The 18,988-nt window shown below is 40.5% G+C and overlaps 2 protein-coding genes across 6 annotated transcripts in view; one reads left to right on the top strand and one right to left on the bottom strand.

The window, feature by feature from the left end:
* Positions 1–11,114, top strand: part of DPH5 (diphthamide biosynthesis 5) — a 31,743-nt gene extending 20,629 nt beyond the window's left edge. For all 4 annotated transcript variants that reach the window (XM_044432344.1, XM_044432345.1, XM_044432346.1 and 1 more), the window contains 4 exons: positions 2,426–2,546; positions 7,247–7,286; positions 9,346–9,449; positions 10,888–11,114. In XM_044432344.1, coding sequence (XP_044288279.1) covers positions 2,426–2,546; positions 7,247–7,286; positions 9,346–9,449; positions 10,888–11,093 — 471 coding nt within the window. In that variant the 3' untranslated portion in view covers positions 11,094–11,114. The remainder of the gene's footprint in view (positions 1–2,425; positions 2,547–7,246; positions 7,287–9,345; positions 9,450–10,887) is intronic.
* Positions 11,115–14,940: 3,826 nt separating this feature from the next.
* Positions 14,941–18,988, bottom strand: part of SLC30A7 (solute carrier family 30 member 7) — a 40,802-nt gene continuing 36,754 nt past the window's right edge. For both annotated transcript variants that reach the window (XM_044432290.1, XM_044432289.1), the window contains exon 11: positions 14,941–18,870. In XM_044432290.1, the coding sequence (XP_044288225.1) occupies positions 18,823–18,870 (48 nt within the window). In that variant the 3' untranslated portion in view covers positions 14,941–18,822. The remainder of the gene's footprint in view (positions 18,871–18,988) is intronic.

Here is an 18,988-nt window from a genome sequence, read left to right as displayed (position 1 = left end):
AGTTTCCTGGCTTTTGTGCAGTATTTCCCCGTTGTAAAGTGTCGAAATGGATCTAAGGTTTAGTTACTGGCAGTGAAAGCTTTAAGATAAATTACCCTGTAGCATCAGGGTAATTTGGACTCACCCTTTTGACTTTGGCCCTGCCCACCAACTGGAATGAGACTTTTTCAAAATGGAATTCATCCCTCGGGGTTAGGGTTAGAGTTTGCAGGGGCCTTTTTGAAGTTGAGGGTGGCATTTCCTCATGGGGCAAGGGTGATTGGGAGGTGCATACCAGGAGCAGCTGACAGGACTTCAGTCCAGAGGGAAACAGAAGGTTTTACTTCTCTGTTCCCTCCTCTCTCTTGTGCCCCTAGGTTGGGCTGGCTGGGAGGCTGGTTTCCCCTAAATATTTTCCTCCCAAAATTTTCTGCAAACAAACTTTAAATATATCACAGAAATTAAAAGAATTTAAAAATTTCTTTAAGAAATTAAAGAAAAGCACTAGGAGAGTCTTTGTGTTTCATCTTAAAGGTACAGATGCCATTGTCTGGCAAGGCCACGGAATTTGCCTCGATTTCCCTAATGTGACATGCGATTGAGACTGAACCTAAGATGAAGGAATCTTTTGATTTATGCAAATATGTGTGCATATCTTTTAAACAGGGACATATTGCTCAGATTTATAAAAGCAGCTCTTTTAAAATGCCTGTTCATTCAGCAACGGACTGAACACTTGAATTGCTACAGTTACACATCCAAATGAAGAATGCATTATTTCTCTAATAAGTGCATCTTCTCTTTGTGAAAAGTGTCTCCTAAAAGCAGATTCTGCTGGATGGCTCAATGAAATTAGTAGTCTTTCTTATTTCTTCTGTACTGAAATTACGCTAATAGTGCTGGGATAGATTAAACCTCTAACATTTTAATGTATCTGATTTTATTGACTGTTTTTAATGTATCTGATTTCTATTTATTGTGAGCCATCCCAAGATGCCCTGCATAAGGGATAGCATACAAAAGTTTTAAATAAAATAAAATAAATAACATCATGCCAGCCTCAGATAGATATTGAAGCAGGATGGAAACATAGTTACTGTGTTGAGAGACAGTAGCAAAAGATGCAAAACAATATATTTTCAACAACATGCTGAAGCCACCATATGGATCTGCTCACCACAAAGCACCGCCAAAATATCTTCATAAACTCTCTTGGACTTCCAGAAAGTTGATTTGACTCAGTTCAGAGCACTGATAAGCAGGATTCCATGGCTGAGAAGCTCACCAGGAAGAAGAGTAGGGGAATGGGTATCAGATGTACAGATGACACAGTGCTTATGGGGTAATTAACACTTTAAAAGTCAGTAACAACAATTAAAATGAAATTGAGAAGTTAGAAGACTGGGCAGAAAGTAGCAGAATGAACTTGAACAGACACAAGCACAATATTCTTAATTTTGGAGAAAGAAACAAAATACACGTGTCTAAGGTAGGGGATACTGGCTTGGCAATCATTTGTGTAAAAGAATCTTGGGAGTTGTGATCAGCTACAAGCTTGAACAAGTCAGCAGTATGACATGGTGGCAAAAAAGGCAAATACAATTTTAGGTTGGCTCAAAAGAAGCATCGCTTCAAAATCACTGGACAGCTATTTATCAGGGATGATGTAAACTGTATCCCTGCACCGAGCTGGGGATTGTACCTGATGGCCTAAATGGTTCTTTCCAATTCCATGGTAGAAATGTTCATAATTTTCTACTATTATACTACTATTTTTGAATGTATATAAATTGCCATGTGGTTGCAAAATATGGGTTAAATAGAAACAATTTAGAATGTTATCTTGAAAGGGTGTGCAGGCCAGATAAACTCCCCCCCCCCCCCTTTTAGACACTCCACAACAAACATTTAGGCTGGCCACAGGTCTGCTTTCTCCGCATCTTGTGCATCCATCCTCTTTTGCATTCATTCCATTTTGTCTCAGACTCACGCGGAGAGGCTCACCTTCCATGCTCCCCCCTCTTCCCTGCAGATCGGCTAGCCAGTGTCGCTCCCTCCAGGACCACAAGCCTCCCCCTCATGTTCATCTTGCTCTGCTTTGCTTCTGTCTGCTCCTGTCACCATCCAGTTCCTGACCCTCTTCCCTTTCCCAGTAGCTTCTGTGTGGTCCACTGTACCTGCACGCTACCACCACAATGCGAAACGGCTGAGCCAGCAGAGAGGCAGCAAGGTGTGCCTGCAATCCAACCACAGAATGCATCTCCAGAGCACAAGCGATGATGCTCTGGAGCTTAGTTGTCTTTAATCGTGTAGCAATACACTTCAGGACTTATGCCTTAGTCTCAAAACCCCACAGTGTAACATGCGTATAATTATATGTTGTGTTACTTTGAAGTTCTAACTTTGATTCAAGCATTTCCTTGCCTTGCCTCCCCATTCTTGGCAGCTGTACAATTTTGGAGAAACTGTTTCTGTCGTTTGCTGGACCGATACATGGAAGCCCGAGAGTTTTTTTGACAAGATCACGAAAAACAGAAGGAATGGGATGCATACGCTCTGCCTACTCGGTAAGAACCATTTTGTACATCGTCACCTGTTACGCTGAGTTCTTGTTAATTAGTATCCACATGCATTTTTGAAGCTATAATAGTGATTGGCAAAAGATGGGCCAAACAGCTCCACCTTTCCTGACCAAACACAAAAGTAGCAACATCAACTTTTGGATGCAAGTAGCATGTAAGAAAGCAAATGCTTTTTGCTTTTACTTTGTGTGCCTTTCTACCTTCAGCTCTAACACAGGAGGTGGTATTGGAGAGAATCAAATGAAGCGCTTCTGATTCCCTTCTAATCCCTGAGCAAAACTCAGGCTGGCCAATTGATCCTCTTTGTATTTGTCTTTTAGAAGTATCAGCCATGGGGGTAGGAATGGAAATCTAGATCATGGCATGCAGGAAGAGAGGTTGAACAGGTTAGGATAGGTTTTGTCACCATGATGAGCTGGTTGCTCTTCCCCCAAACCCTCCCTTTTTCGCCGCCCAGCAGATTAAGGCTTCTAACTACAACATTTTATTACTTTAAAGCTGGCCAGCCAGAGTTGGCTCTGGGAAAGAGTAATATAAAACTTGTTATCAAGAAGCATCCATCAAGTTAACGATCCCTATAATTGTATAGTTAGTTCTGCACATTCCAGAAAGTGGATTCTGAACTGAATTCCCCTCCTTCCTTCCTCACCAAACTGAGTTAGCACCACCCTCAGGGAGCTTTGCAGTGAATGTGGGCAAAACAGCCAGAATACCAGATATTACATAGTTAGTCTGCTCATTTGATTTGACCAGACCACTGAACTGATAAAATAGCACTCCCCAGCCATCTCTATTCCACAGTGTCCTTTCCAGAACCAAAGGCAGTCTGTTTCTCAGCAAGTGTTTGGTTTATCTCACAGCTCATTGCCTTGCAGATTCAGCTGCACATTCCAGCCCCTCCTCTTCTTCCAGTTCAGATTCTGAGTCTGAGGATCCACCTTGGAATGCTGTATTTTGGGAGAATCAGGCCCAATCCCCACAATCACTAAATTGTATGGAACCTATAAATTGATCTCTGAGTTCCATAAAACTGAAGGTTATTAAATATAGAGGCAGGGGAACTGAGCCCTGCCCAAAACCACTAACTTCCTACCTATGAGCTGCAACCCTATACCCACTTACCTAGTTGGGAGCTCCCTAGTACTCAATGAAAAATACTTCTGAGTAAGCTTGCAGTGTTTAACAGTCTTAAGCTATCAAGGCAGTCCATCAAAAATTGCCCTTCAGCTAATATTGAAATAGTTTATCATACATCTAAAAATAAATTTTGATTTTTAAAAGGAATGTTTGAACAAATTTATCCCTCCACTAAGATCGCCGAGTTTTTACTGGCCCTACTCCTGTGCCTTTAACAGAAGGTGGACATAAAGTCATATAGAAATGACTTTATCATATATTTTTTTTCCTGGCACAGAAGGAAAAGCAGCTGAGAAACCCAGCCTGTGTTAAATGTTTGTGAATCAGTTTGCTCTTAAAAACACAAAGCCTGTAGAAAAGTGAGGCAATCTTATGGTCTCCATACTTAGCCAGGTTTATTTTAATTGTTCTGATCTTTTTAAGGAAAATCTGCCCTCACTTAAAGGAAGATTATGCACAGATAAAAACAACACACATATAGAATGTTGATTAGAATGGAAATCAGACCAGTGCAGTTGGATCCTTCCGCATTGTTAAGATGCTGAAAGCAGTCCATGAGAAGGGCTTTCCTCTTACTTGATGAGCTCCTTGATGAGCCGAACTGGCATTATTCTCCCCAAAAAACGGGCATTCTGTGAGTTTGCAGAATATAACCATACACATTTTACTGAACGTAGGCTGGTTTCTGTAAGCATATACCATCCCTATGATTTCTATTACTCCCTCCCCTATATTTTGGACAGAGTGGGAGTTTCAGAATTCTGTCCCAAAACCTCCAAGTCCAAAAGCAATATCCAAGCTCTCTGTGTTGGAAAGAGGTACATAATGCCAGCATATAATCAACCAGGACATGCGAACATAATCACCACTTGTAGGAACCAGGGACTGGAAGCAATTTATACATTGGGAATTTACTGCAGATATTCCCTTTTGGAATGCATTTGAGAGAGATGGATTTAAAAGCACATTAAATGTTCCTTTCCATTGCTGTTGCAATGAAAGACACATCATTATAGCTTTTACTACGGGCAGCATAATCTATCCATTTGCTGTTTTGAATCCTTTTTCCTTTTATTAAGAGCTGCAGAAAGTGACAAGCAAATATTTTTACTTAGCTTCTATTAATTAACTGTTGGATTTTTTTAGATAACGCATGCAGCAATCTTACCATATCAAATGTCGAGCTTCTGCACCCATTTCATTCTGTAGTGATGTTTAACCATGGCAATAAACTTCTCCTGGTTTATTGAAGAAGTATGAAGAGCTGCTTACAAAGTAGTTGGCTGAAGATATTTTTACTGGATACAGAGAATAACTTACAGAGAATAAAACTTGAGCTGAATAAAAGCAAATTGTATTGTATGGGATTAGAAAGATAAACATGATTAGCTCAATTCCTACAAAAACAGAACCTGAAAAGTTATCATTAACCTATTGTGTATATAAATATCAATATATCACACACTGCCTATTTTTAAAATTCTTAAAGTTTAATCTAGGAATATCAAGGTTCAATATAGTAAGTTGCCTATTTAAAAAAAATCCATTCCCTTCTCAATCAAATTATAGGAAAAGGGACAGTATAAGCTCGTTCATATGGAGAGAGGAGGTCTTCATGATCTAGTCACCACTTGCCATTGAAATTAGACGAGTCTTCCCAAAGCCAGTGCCTTCCAGCTGTATTGACTGTGACCCCCCCACCATCCCTAGTCAGCACAGCCATGGTCCATGGAGACTTGGGTAACAGGAATTGTAGCCCAGCATCCCTGGAAGGCACTGGGTTGGGGAAAGCCAGATTAGTATGGTTGGTAGATTGGCACATTTTTATTTTGCCTGATCATAAATCCCGAGGTATGATTTTTCTCATGCATATCAAGAAGTATTTTGTAGTGGCTACAGCATGTGCAGATTTGGGTAGCCACTTCAGAGGACAAATCTACTGAAAAGAGACATTGACCAGGGTTCAGAATGATCCTTTTCAATAATATGATAGGCACATTAAGGCTCTTGCCTGTGCAGATGCTTGGCTTCCAACCTAGTTCATTCATTTTGCTTTAACTGAATACTTCAGAAGCGTCAGTTAAAAGATATTAGTTCTTGCAACATTCAACATCAGTGTAGTGTCCTTAATTGTGTAAAATAAGTAGTACAACAGGGCATTCTTTGTGTAGACCTGCAGTAGCATCCATGCACAAGAGGCAGGTATGAGCAAGCATGAGGGAAGCCTTGTTTTGTGAAACAGCCAGATGGGTGTAGGGTTAAGAGAGCAGGTCTGGGACTCAGGAGATCTGGGTTCTGTCGCTGCTCGGCCATGGAACCAAGTGGGTGACTTTGGGCCAGTCACAGCCTCTCAGCCCAACCTACCTCAAAGGGTTGTTGTTGGAATAAGATTGAGAGCAGGAGGAGGAGAAATATTTTTTTAAGGCAGGATATAAATCCAATAAATAAATAAAAATATAAAACAAGTTGTGTATTTTTTTTTGAAAGCATCCTAAGGAAAGGAAATTGCAAAACACTCTTCAAGGCTGAAACAAAAGAAACAGCAAAACAGAATATGGAGTGAATGGAGGAGGGCATGGCTGGCTGGAACCCTGGACAGGAGCACTCTGTGTTGCAGCTGATAGTGATCGCAGATGCTTCACGGGAATTAAGAACAAAGGAGAGGGAATGAAGGTGCTTCCTGAAAGAAGACATAGCTAGTTGGAACACTGAACAGGACTGGGCAGTGCACATGGCAACTTATTCGCTTCGGCGATTGGGGGGGGGCGGCATAGAAGCTCGCTAAATAAATAAATAAATATCTATCTAGCGAGCTTCTGCGGGTCTGCTTTTACAAACAATACCTAGATAATAATGCATATGTGTGAACCATTTCTTTTACACCTGAACAACCCAGGTTGTTGTCTTACCCACAGTCGATCCATGATTTGTCACATACAGTGCATGTTTTTCAATGTCAGGGTTGTTTTTCTCCTGCTTCATCACTCATTCCCACCTTCCCAGTATCCTAAATGCCTTTGCAGCAAGTGCTGTAGTATTGTTCAATAGAGCATTTGGGAGGTTTGCTTTTCTGTTTTTGCCGACTGCCTCTGTAGCTTAGTCAAACAATCCATGGTTCTGGGTTCACATGTGAGCACAACCCATGGTTTAAAAAACCCAGAATTCATAACTTAACAACAAAGCATGGATTCTCTTCCTGGGCTGTTCATGATTAATTCTGGATTTGCACATGACAACTCAGGATTCAGCAACCCATAGCCATATTCTGGCTTGTTGTTACATGTAAATTAGGTTAATATGAGTGAAAGAGAAATGCGTAATATTCCTATAGTGGAAGCATCTAGTGACACAGCAAAAAAGAAAAACAAAACAAACTTTAAGGCTCGTAATAGTTGTGAATAAGAAATCAGTCTATCATCATTTTATCTTATTTGGATTACGTATATTCTTATTGTTCAGCACCCTGAAATCTTTTAACGAAGGGTATTTTACCCATATCCATATAACTAAATACACAATTAATTCCAAGTGTATTTTTTTCCCCACAGACATTAAAGTAAAGGAGCAATCCATGGAGAATCTCGTGAAGTAAGTTATCTCTTTAGATTTGTGCATTGTCAGTATGTCACAAAGAATAATGTGCATATAGATCAGGGTTTTATGTTCGTATATAAATAAAACTCTTGCAAAAGCTGCTGTTAGTTTACATGCATGCAAAGCAGAGTATGGGGAGGAATTCACTCCAAGATTGATCTGTTATACCGTAAACCAAAAACAAGGCTAATCCAGTTCTTAAAACAAGGCTAATCCAGTTAAGTAATGTGATTATTAAGCAGAGAAATTGGATATCATGATTCAGGGAGTATTTGATTCTGAAATCCATTAATTACAGTTTTGAGGCCAGGTTGCATTGCTTCACCAATCTGTGGGTATCCTGCTACTGGTTTTAAGAGCATCTTCTTTGATTTGGTCTGTGGCAGGGCAGTTCAGCAACCTGGGATTATATCCCCTCAACAGAAATAGTGTCAGATAGAACCCCTGCTGCCTTCTAATTGCTTTGGTCTGCAACTCATAGTCCCTGAAATTGGCTGTGCTAACAAGGGCTGATGGAAATCCTAGTCTAGCGGGTACCAGGTGGCTTAACCCTAGAGACTGAAGCCACCTGCACCAGGAATTCTTTTGAGAAGAAGATAAAATGTTGGCAGGAATCAACATCTGAAAGGCTGGAGGACTTTTTAAAGTGGTGGCCCGAGCTGGAGTGAGAGATGGTTTCATTCAAGGCAGCAGGCAGAAGAGTGTCTTTGCCTAGCATTTTGTGCCTCCTTTTTCAGCTGTCGTCTTCCACCAGCAGCCTGAGAAGAAGATGAGCTGCCTGTTTCATGAGTCAGTTTCATTTCTTTTGGGTTCAGTATACATTATTCAACTCCAAATAAAAATTGAATAACATTAGGTTAGTTCTGACCTCAAGGCATTTCATCTGTGGTATTATTATTTTCTCCTCTTGAGTGTTCTGTATGCCTAATCTTGCGGAGATCAGTTCAGGCAACTTAAGTCATCTCCGCTAACTCATCTCTATTGGAACTATTGATCATTTCTTGGACACGTCCTCACTTTGGTTTAGATTCGCATTCATGCAGTCTGACAATGTCCGATGGAAATTTATCTTGGAACCTCTTCAGAAGCTTTACGCAGCCAATTCCAGAGTTGGCAAACATTGCAGAAGCCAACTCTTGAGAACTGGCTTTGGGGTCTGTAATTATATAACTACAGCATAGGGTAGGAAAATACAGGCCTTCTTTCCAATTTGGCAGGGATAGCACACCCTCTGAAGTTGTGGTAGCTGGGATAGATGATCAGGGGTGTAGAAATACACGACCGTGAGCATGCTATGGAGGGTAGTGCAAACTGTGGCACCTCTTTTAGGAGTGGAGGGAGATATTTTCAGTTTAATCATGCATGCTATAATTCCTAGGTTGAAAGCATCAAAACAACCCTACAGTGGTTTTGATTTGCAGTACACGCAGACAATGTGACTTTGACATAACTCACCCATATCTGAGAGCAGGTTGGTGACGCTAAGGTCCATAGAAGAGACTGCTGCCCATAAGCTTTGCATTTGCTTAATACATACCAATTTCTTGCCGCTTCAAGCTCTGTGGTAGTTTCTAGGATTGACTGTATGGACCCTCTCTGCATTTAGGAGCCTTACTCTTGGACTAGCCCCGTCCTCCTATTATTTCAGTAGCATCAACCTTGCTGGTTAGGAATTGTGGGACTTGTTGTAGGGTTGGATGCTAGACCACTCCCATGTATGCCGTTTGTGAACTTCTAGAGTAAGGAAGGGCCTCCAGCTTTCAGGCTTTCACCTTCTGTTAATTCTAGCTAGCATAGCCAATGATAAAGGACCATGGAAACTGTAGGCCATAACAAATTGGGTGGGGGGGGGGGTACAGGCTCAGCTCTGGAGACATCAGAGTAACCCTGAACAGACAGAATGCAGAACTTTGGCCTGACCCAGTTTGTGTATCAACTTCTACTTCTTCAGAATGGCAGATAAAATTTGTATTTCCCAGATTCAGGTATTGCTACATAACTGGGACATGACAGGACAATTATGGGTCCATTACTGTAAACTTTCTTTTATTAGGGGGAAGAAGATTTATGAACCACCCTGGTACATGTCTGTGAATCAAGCAGCAGAGCAACTCCTTGCCATTGTTCAGAAGAGGCGGCTAGAGGGTGAAGAGCCAGGTATGGAAGTAATTTCCTTCCTGCAAAGCCTTTCCCTGAATAGGTGTGCTCCAGCTAGGTTGCACCACAATCTCCTGCATCCCAACTGTAGCCGGAGATGAAGGAAGTCATAGTGCAACATTATCCATGGCCTGCCTGTCCAGGGAAGGGCAGTGCTACTTTCTGAAATGAGGCATCGAATGAACACCCAATTTACTGTGGAGCTGGACCATTCGAGAATTGGCAGGCTGTAACTTGCACGGAGGCCAAGGTTCCTCTGTGGCTTATCGTCCGCACTGAACTTCATGGGGACTGGAGGCATATAGCTACAGCCGCAGAATGCTGGCCTGCACACAAACCCACCACAAAGCTCACCGAGCCAATTCTGTGTTTAAATCCCATATGGACATATTTTAAAATGAGTCATTTTGACCTTCCTCTGTGTAATAATGGAAAATACTGTCCTTCATTTGCTTCTTGAGGTGCTATTACAAAGCAGTTTGAAGTGCATTGAAACTGGGAAAGCACATTTGACTTTAGGGCTGGGATCAGGCAACCTATAGCCGTCCAGATGTTGTTGGACTGCCTGGAGCTGGCGGAGTGCTGCAGGGTGTCCCACCGCTGCATTTGCTTCCTAAACTGTTACAGCATCAGGGGTGCTGTTTTTCATCGTTAAAGTGGGAGGTACACATTACTCTTGACATGCCAAAGGGTGTGTGACAGTAGCTGTCACCAGCAGGACCAGCTCTGCAGATTCTTGGACGAGCATGCAGCCTGCTTGGAAGGAGGCAAGTCTAAAACAGTGAATTGCGTAACAAGCAGCAAAAGAGCGATTTGCCCACTCTGCAGAGGCTGCTTGAATGTGAATCAAATAGCAAGGCAGAAGTTCAGAAGGAAGAATTTGGATTACTACATTTTCACATGCTTCGGCACCACCACCTTCCATAAGCAAAGTATTAGTAATATTCATCACATTCGAGGGCTTTAGCAAAGCTTTCTGAGCTCGAGGCACTTTGCAACAGTACAGCCTGGTCTCAGTGATTCATGAACGGCCTTTCTGAATTAGATTTTTCAGCAAGTCCCCCATTACATCTCATCTGCACTATACTCAGTAAATGACTCCATAGGATTGCCAGCTTCTCACTGCTTATTATGCCTGCAATTCAGATATCTTGTGGAATAGTGACAGCCTGTTTCCTGGGTATTTCTTTTAGCAAGTTGACCACTTCCTGTTGAGCCACTGTTACAAACATTGCTCAATTAATGTGACCTCCAGAGGTCTGCCCGCTTAATGCCATGGGTTGAACATGAGCATCCTAGTGGTGTTGTAAGAGTACTACGTAACCTTTTTTAGGGAAGGAGAACCGCAGCACTTCCTATGTAAGCATGCTATACACTTAAACTTTAAGGTCTGTTTCCTTAACATTCCCTTCTCTCTTCATGTTCTTTAATTTTCCAGAAATTACAGAGCACACGGTGTGTGTAGGCTTAGCAAGAGTTGGTGCAGAGAATCAAAAGATTGCTTCAGGCACTCTGCAGGAAATGACCACAGTGGTGCTGGGTGAACCTCTACACTCTCTGGTAGTAACTGGAACTTTGCATCCTTTGGAAATAGACATGCTAAAACTCTTTGCAGCAGATAAATCTGTCTTTGAACACTGCTGAATAAAAACACTCCATACATGCTGTGCACTGAGTCTAATTAAGAAGAACACGATGGGCCAGCTTGACTCCAGCTGCTGAAGTGGACTGCCCTGTTGACACTCCCTGTGGTACCAGAAGCCAAAAGGCCTACTTGTTGAGTAAGGTGACCAGCTTGCTTAAATTAGTGCAGAAGAAACTTAGAAAAAGTGGATTTATCTAAAACTGAGTTCAGAATGAGACATATTGGACACACAGTTTTTTAATACTCTTTTGAAGAATGGGAAGTTGTCTAAGTATATGGTCAATTGTTCTTTGTCTTCCAGTGCAGTCACAGCATGTAGTATTACAGCTTTGCTTGTGAAATGCAGTTTATTAATAGCCTCAAATCTATTACATGTGATTTGTGATAGTAATTGTTGTCTCATTTTAATGCATGCATGCCAACCTGCACGAAGCCAGTTAGTACCGCCCATACTAAAGAATACTGATATTTGCAAAAGCAAAATAATAGAACCTTTCCTCCACCCACTATTCCATCTCCAGAAAACTAGTCCAATGCAGATGACACGCTGGGGGGGGACATGAAATGCTGACTACCTACTCAGGCAAAAGGGGAAAGGAATACCCAAAACTGTAACATTATAAGCAGGAAGAATTTCAGACTGTGACATTTTATTGGAGATTGGGTGATGGACTGATAGACTGTGGGAATACTTGTGGATAGGTAATACTCTGGAAGACAGAAGATTCGAGGTGATCTTGATAGGTTGGAGCCTTGGGCTGAAAACTGAATGAAATTAAGTAGGGACAAATTAAGTAGGAGACAAATGCCAAGTTTGTCTGCACCTAGAAAAAAAAAAGAAACCATATGTATTGTTACAAGATGAGAAATACTTGGTTCAGCAATACTGAACGCAAGAAGGATTTTGGAAATAGATCACAAGCTGAATATGAGTCAACAATATGATATGGTTGCAAAAAGGGCAAATGCTATTTTAAGCTGAATTAACAAGTATCACTCTCAAATCACATGAAGTACTACTTCCCCTTTACTCAGCACTGGTTAGGGTTAGGGTTAGGAATTCTGAAGAATTGTGTCCAGTTCCGGGCACCAAAGTTTAAGAAAGATGCAGACAGGCTGGAAAGGGTTCAGAGGAGGACAAGGATGATCCAAGGTCTGGAAACAAAGCCCTATGAGAAGAGATTGAAAGAACTGGGCATGTTTATCCTCGGGAAGACTGAAGGGAGATATGATAGCACTCTACATGGTCTTGAGAGGCTAAGACGAAGAGGAAGGACAGGATTTCTTCCTCATCCCAGACTGCAGGACACAGAATAACAGGGTCAAGTTATGGGAAGCCAGATTCCAGCTAGATATTGGGAAAACTTTCCTGACTGTTAGAGCAGTAGGACAATGGAGCCAATGACCTAGGGAGGTTATGGGCTCTCCCTCATGTGAGGCATTCAAGATGCAGCTGGACAGCCATCTGGGATGGATAGATTAACATGGAGTCCTGTACTGAGCAGGGGGGTTGGACCCTCTGCCCCTTCCACCTCTGTTATGATTCCATGAAGTTTTACTTGGATATCCGCTTTCACATTCTATTTAGTTAAGTATTAAAACTTTATTAGTTTTGGAGCCCAACAAAGTTGAGACTATGTGAAATTAAAAACATGCGAGATTTCTGTTGTTTTGGTACAGCAATGCAATTTCCCATGACATTTGGGGCAGGGACATTTCATAGAACGTGGACTAGTAGTACAATGCAAGGGAAGACTAGGCCTGAGCCATTCAAACAGAAATCTTTTTGCCATAACAAAATTTACTTGTTCATTTTTTTACATCCCTTTCCCAAGTGAATACATGTAGAACTCACTACATCTTCACATGCTTCAGCACCATCACATTTCCATAGGCAAAATGTTAGAAATATTTGAATGTGCATCACATCTGGGGACTTTAACAAAGCTTTCTAGGAGTTGGAAACACTTTTCCAGCAGTACAGCCCGTCTCAGTGATTCATAAATGGCCCTTCCCCAAGCAAATAAAACAAAAATCATCAAGACCCTGGTTTGGGGGGGGGGTAGCCCTACCCCGTCACATATTCCTTTGCACCATTTCCCCCCACCCCAGTCAAAAACCTCTCAAATAGTCTGTTTAGAAGCTTGATGGAAAACAAACCAAAATGATGTAAAACACTAAGCCATCATGGTTGCCCATAGATTTCAGTCATCACATCTCTCTCCAGTTGGACCTGCCTCATCAGCACTAATAGCTGTTTCAAAATTGACTACTGGGCTACTTAATACAATCTGGAGCCATCTTAAATGCAAGTATGGTAAAGGTAACCCCCATCCTCCCATAATGAGCCTTGTTTGGGAGATTAACCTGAAATAGTTTTCTATAGATCATGTCTATGAAAACTAAAGAGTTACTAGCACACTGCAAGATGCACATGATGAGGCTTACTGCTTAAAGACAAGATAAGGCAATTTTATTAGAGCTTTTTGGTGCTTGTTGCTTGAGAGTTAAAATGAATTAAATTGGGGTTAAAATTACAGTCAAAGGGAGAACTGTTGTGGCAGAATGTAAGAACATTTTTGCTGCATGTACTGTTGGCTGCAATAAAAGGTAAACAGTGAGCACTTCTACTGAGCTGACTTGTTGAAATGAGCTTTGTCTATTAGGTGATAGAGAAATGTAATAAATAAAATTTTACATTCAGGAAGCTTATACTGAAGCAGGCTTCGGTCTCCCTTAACCTGTGTCTGGGCTGCACCACATCAGACTACAGAGGGAAATTCCTGCTTCAAGTGCTACTCCTTATAATCAGTTTCCTCCAGGGTAAACTAGCACACAGTAGTCAGAAGATAGGCTACAGTTAAGGCTAGCCTACCTTGACATGTTAGTTTTCTCTGTGCAGGGATTTGTTTTATATGGAAAAAAAAAACCCTCCATCCCAGGAGTATCCACCTGCAGTATGACACAGTAGAGCAGGAATCCTTAAACTTTTTCTAAAGGGGGCCAGTTGACAGGTGCCAGCAGTGGGCACAGGCTGCCAAGGCAGTGCCAGCAGGGGGGCGCATGCACATAAGTTGAGGCGCCAGCTTGCTCAGGAGATCGTTTTCTCCGAGCTAGTCCAAAACGACGACCTCATGAGCAAGCCGCTCACCCGGCAAGTGCAAAACCTGTGGGGTGGGCCGGTTAAATGGGCATGGCAGGCCGAATCCAGCCCGCAGGCCTTCATTTGGGGACCCATGCAGTAGAGCAATGAGTCCTATTTTCTAAATAAGAGGTAGATTACAGTCCAGCAGCAATTTTTCAGCAACTGGAAAAGGTGCCACTTTAATGAACTACAAGATTTGCCAAACATACACAGTAGGTAGATCAGCAGTTAAGCCACACTTCATCAAGCAATGTAGCCCTTTGCACCTGATTTCATGATGGTTCAGGTTTTTGCAGCTGAAGCTGGTGACCTTGCTGCAAAGGTCTGCTTACCTCCTAGATGGAATTATCTAGTTATAAATCCAGAGTATTTCTTCTGTGAATGGAAGGGCCCTACTGGAGGCTTCTGCTCATAGAAGGTGAGGAAGAGAGGCAGCAGTCTTTGCATGGAACTGTGCAACCTCTCCGCACTGCTTCTGAGTCCTCCAACCCTGCAAATCAAATTTCAGGAGCCATCCCCTCTTCAGTGAGCAGAAATGAAGTCCATCTTTATGTGCCTTGCAGGAAGTAGGGTTTCCACTCAGGATTTCATAAGATCTTTGTATCCAGTGTCTAGCTCATACATTGTTTACCTATGAGATGTTTCCTTGAGGATGGACTCAAAATTAGCCCCAGGAACTAAAGGCACAAGATTTGGGCATATAAAAAAAGAGAAAAGTTTATTGATAGGAAAATTGATCCCATATACTGTCTCAAACATATTTGCTGTTTAAATATTTTATAGAGACTATTCAAGTAGAAAAAAGATGCATTAGAATGTCCAATATTGCACTTAGAGAAAGTTAATCTGGCTACCAACTTTAGCATTCCCAAGCCAATTTCAGGATACAGACATCAGTTATCTGTTGTCACTTGTCTGGATTTACCAAAACAAAGTTCTGTAGCTGCACCAAATGCATCATGCAATTAGCAATAGAATAAAAGGCTGACTGATAACATCCCACTTAATATTCAGCTTAGGAAGCAGAGTTGCCACAGTACTGTCCAACTCAGGATTTCACAGGCAAGTTACTCCAATCTAAAATTTCTAATTAAATTTTGGCAGTAACATAACCATACCCTCATAATATACCTCTGGAGTGTGAAATATGTAAGCACTATTTCTATTAAGCATTCAAGCACAGAACTGATTTCATGTAAGAAATATCAGTTGAGGTGGTCAGCAGTAAAATTATGTTAAATCATTTTAAAAACCAAGTATTTGGCATGTGCTCTACGCATTTCCACAGAGCTCCATAGCAACATTTCAGCAATCGATGCTTTTGAGTGAAAAGCAACTGTTAGAAAGTGGAAGATCAGGTAAGGGAAAGAAACAGCAGGTGGAATTGTAGGAATATGATTAGTTGAAGATTGAAGCAAATGGTCTATTTAGAAAGCTACAGAACATTCTTAGCTAAATGAAAGAACCTGATCAGAACTGGACAGGGCATCCAAAACCAACCCTACTGAAAGGAAGGAGCAACCCCACTATTTCTCTTTAAAAACATGACTACTGATTTCATTTGTGCTACATCCCAATCCAGCTCAACTGGCAACTTCTGTTTCCTTGTATCTATCCCAAAACCATTTACTTAGCAAAGTGTAGTTAGCATACATACTTCAGTTTTAATCCTTTAAAACGAGTCTAAAACTTTAGACCAGGCAATTACACCAGTGTTTTATTTTCTAATTAAGACTTCCAGTATCTCAATGTGATTGGATGTTTTTGTCTTTAAAAATGTCCTTATACTGCAAAAATTTCTGGACTGAGAGCACTACAGAGGTGGTGGTTGTAATCTGTAGCAACTCTGTACAGTGCAGTCTCTTGTACAGCAGAATATGATTCAAAAATTAGGCCCACCCTATGACTCAGTATAGCACACCAACCTTTGAACGCAAAGGATAAAAATACAGTATTCTATCACAGCATACACTAAACTCCTACTGTAATAACTTTTATTCCCTAAATTGAAGACCTTGCAATGTGACTGTAGACAAATAAGGACATTTGTTTACTGGGCAAGTTCCTTTCTGCACTAGAATCTTAGCATTGTATAAAAGCAATGCACTAATTTAACCGAGGCCTCCAAATTTAAATAAAGCAAATTTTAAAGCCACATATTTGGCAAAGTATGATTTAACATGATTTAGTACTTGATGCTTGAGAAAAATTAGCAACAGTAAAAAGACATCTTGCAAAAAGCTCTTAAATAAATTAACACTAGTAAAAAGGTTAAGCAATTTTCAGTTTTGTGTTCAACCACACACAGTGTTTCGGCATGTGTTAAGAGATGTCATTAAAACCTCCATCTCATAGTATAAGCAAAGTTCTGAGACATGAGCAATTCACATGAAAAAGGAATTCTTTTAAGTAGCAATTAAAAAACATAAAGGTCAGATATTAAGTCAATGGCACTTCACATTCATCTACTCAGAGATGAGTAGTATCTCTATATTGGAAAGATGCATTTACTATAGTGTGCAAGAAACAGCACAAGCATTTTCTGTAGGACCAGATGGTCAGTTACTATACTGTGTTTTACACATTATAAGAATCTTCCTGAAGTAAAATAGTAATGTTTTGTGGAAAGGAATGCAACTCAGATCCATTACTGTAAAAGCCATTTTTCTAATCTAAACAGCATGCAAAACAAAGCACAGACTAGAAATTAAGCAGCCAGTAATATATTATGAAAGGACAAATAAGTTAAATAAATTTATGAGAGTGCTTACTGCCATTAAAAAAGTACCACATGGGAGCTCTTCTCAGCATAAAGTTCAATTCCAGCTTAGGCTTTTTGAATGCCTCGCACAATCATTTGATCAATGAATAAATCAAGTTAACTATTATATATGTTAGGAAAATAATTTCTGACCATCACTTAGCAACAACCTTTTTTAATGCAACCTTCTTTCAATTACATCACACAGCTTTGAACAAATGGACTTGAGGTGAGTGATCTCCATTAATTTGACAGATGAGTAATCAGCTTTTCCAATTGGCAAAAACAAGACTTCCTTCTTATGACACAACCTACTTCTGGACAGCTCCAGTCCAATGTTAGAAACAGGTGGAGACGTTTTGTCTGAGGTGCCCTTTACGCATTACCTAGCAGCTCTTTAAATGTTACATGAGCATGGTAGGATAAACCCACAAAAATGTATTGGTCACAGTGCTCTTGTGAAACCTAAAGAAGACCCTCAACTAACACTAAATAAAATATGATAAATTAAAGCCTATGTTGACTGAACCAAACACAGCTCACTAAAAGATTTGCCCTGGTAATTAAGTGCTATATTTGCTGCAAAATCTGTGGCTACTTTTGCAAACCTCAAATGAGGGGCAAGACTCAACAAAACCAATTATGCTGTATAATGTGAAAATGAAATGTATTGGTTTTATTGCAGATACAGGTTGTACAGGTGGTATTTCTGGTTGAGTGTTCTTATTTGATATAAGATACCAAGACTAAGAGCATGTTAATATTATTTAAATGAAAATAGAATCTGAAACAAAATTCAGATTATCTGTTGGCTAGTATATTAAAAAAATCTTCATTCCCCAGTTAAAGCATATCTACCAGACAACACTTCCAGATTAGCTGATAAAGCTAGGATGCAAAGCATCCTTCCTTTTGAATGCTTCATAAAAATATTAACTACTAATCTTCACTGCAAAACTTGTGAAAGGTTTGCATATAAAAGAAGAAATATAGAAGGCATCAAATTGTAGCATCATATTCCTGCAGGTTTTCCTTTAGCACAATTGCCACAGAGTAATCTCTCATTACTGTCAGAATGGTGAGGTACTATCAACCTAGACTTACTTCATGGTAATAAAAAAATTTGTAAACAAGCTTTGGGTAATCATTTTACCTTTGTATTGATAAATTGAAGAGTCACCTCCAAGGAAGTTTAAAATGTAACACTAAGTGGGAGTCCAACATCTACCATTATGCAATTATACATAAATCACATCAATCACAAGCAAGAACTCTACTAGGTACAAGTAGTAGCCATAAAAATTAATAAAATCCCCAATGTTCCATATCTGTGCTGGCAGATACTGTGATATAAAGGCACTCTGAAAACCCAATATGGTTTGGTTCATTAAGTTTGCAAAGTGCAAACAGTCTTACATATAGTAACGTTGCAGAATGTCAGCCACTGTGACATTATGAACAAAATTAATTTCATTTTATCCACCCTCCCCGCAAAAACACTGGCTTCATGGGAATGAGCAGTAGCTTCAGCAGCTTCACAAAAAGCATAACCAATGATTGTAATACCACATTATTATTAAGTTTGCTGCATAAACAAACTTGGCAAATAATCCACATGGGTTCAGGGCAAACAAATGTCAATCCCAAGGAGTCCAGGTTGGTGCCCTTGTAATTTTCATTCTTAATCTAGCCAAAAAGGCAGCAGAGTCTGTTCCATTTTGGAGAACTGTAGGAAAGAAGGGTCCCTGTTCCAAAGGAAGGGCAATGTCTTAAAATCTTAACAGTACTAGAAAACTTTGGTCCACAGAAATCAAGATCTTTGCTACATAGCGGCAAAGTCAATCTGTACATATAACTGTCTCACTCCAGCCTGCAAAGAAAAGAAAAGAACCGCATTAGAAAACAGTTCTAAAGGAAGTACATACCCCAATCTCAACCACCAGAAAACTGTATATGGGTATTGGGGAAGGTATGGGTATTCATGCCTG

The sequence above is a fragment of the Varanus komodoensis genome, unplaced genomic scaffold (genome assembly GCF_004798865.1).
Source record: "Varanus komodoensis strain SLA01 unplaced genomic scaffold, ASM479886v1 scaffold24, whole genome shotgun sequence".
Taxonomy (NCBI): domain Eukaryota; kingdom Metazoa; phylum Chordata; class Lepidosauria; order Squamata; family Varanidae; genus Varanus; species Varanus komodoensis.
This window is presented reverse-complemented; position numbering and strand designations above follow the sequence as displayed.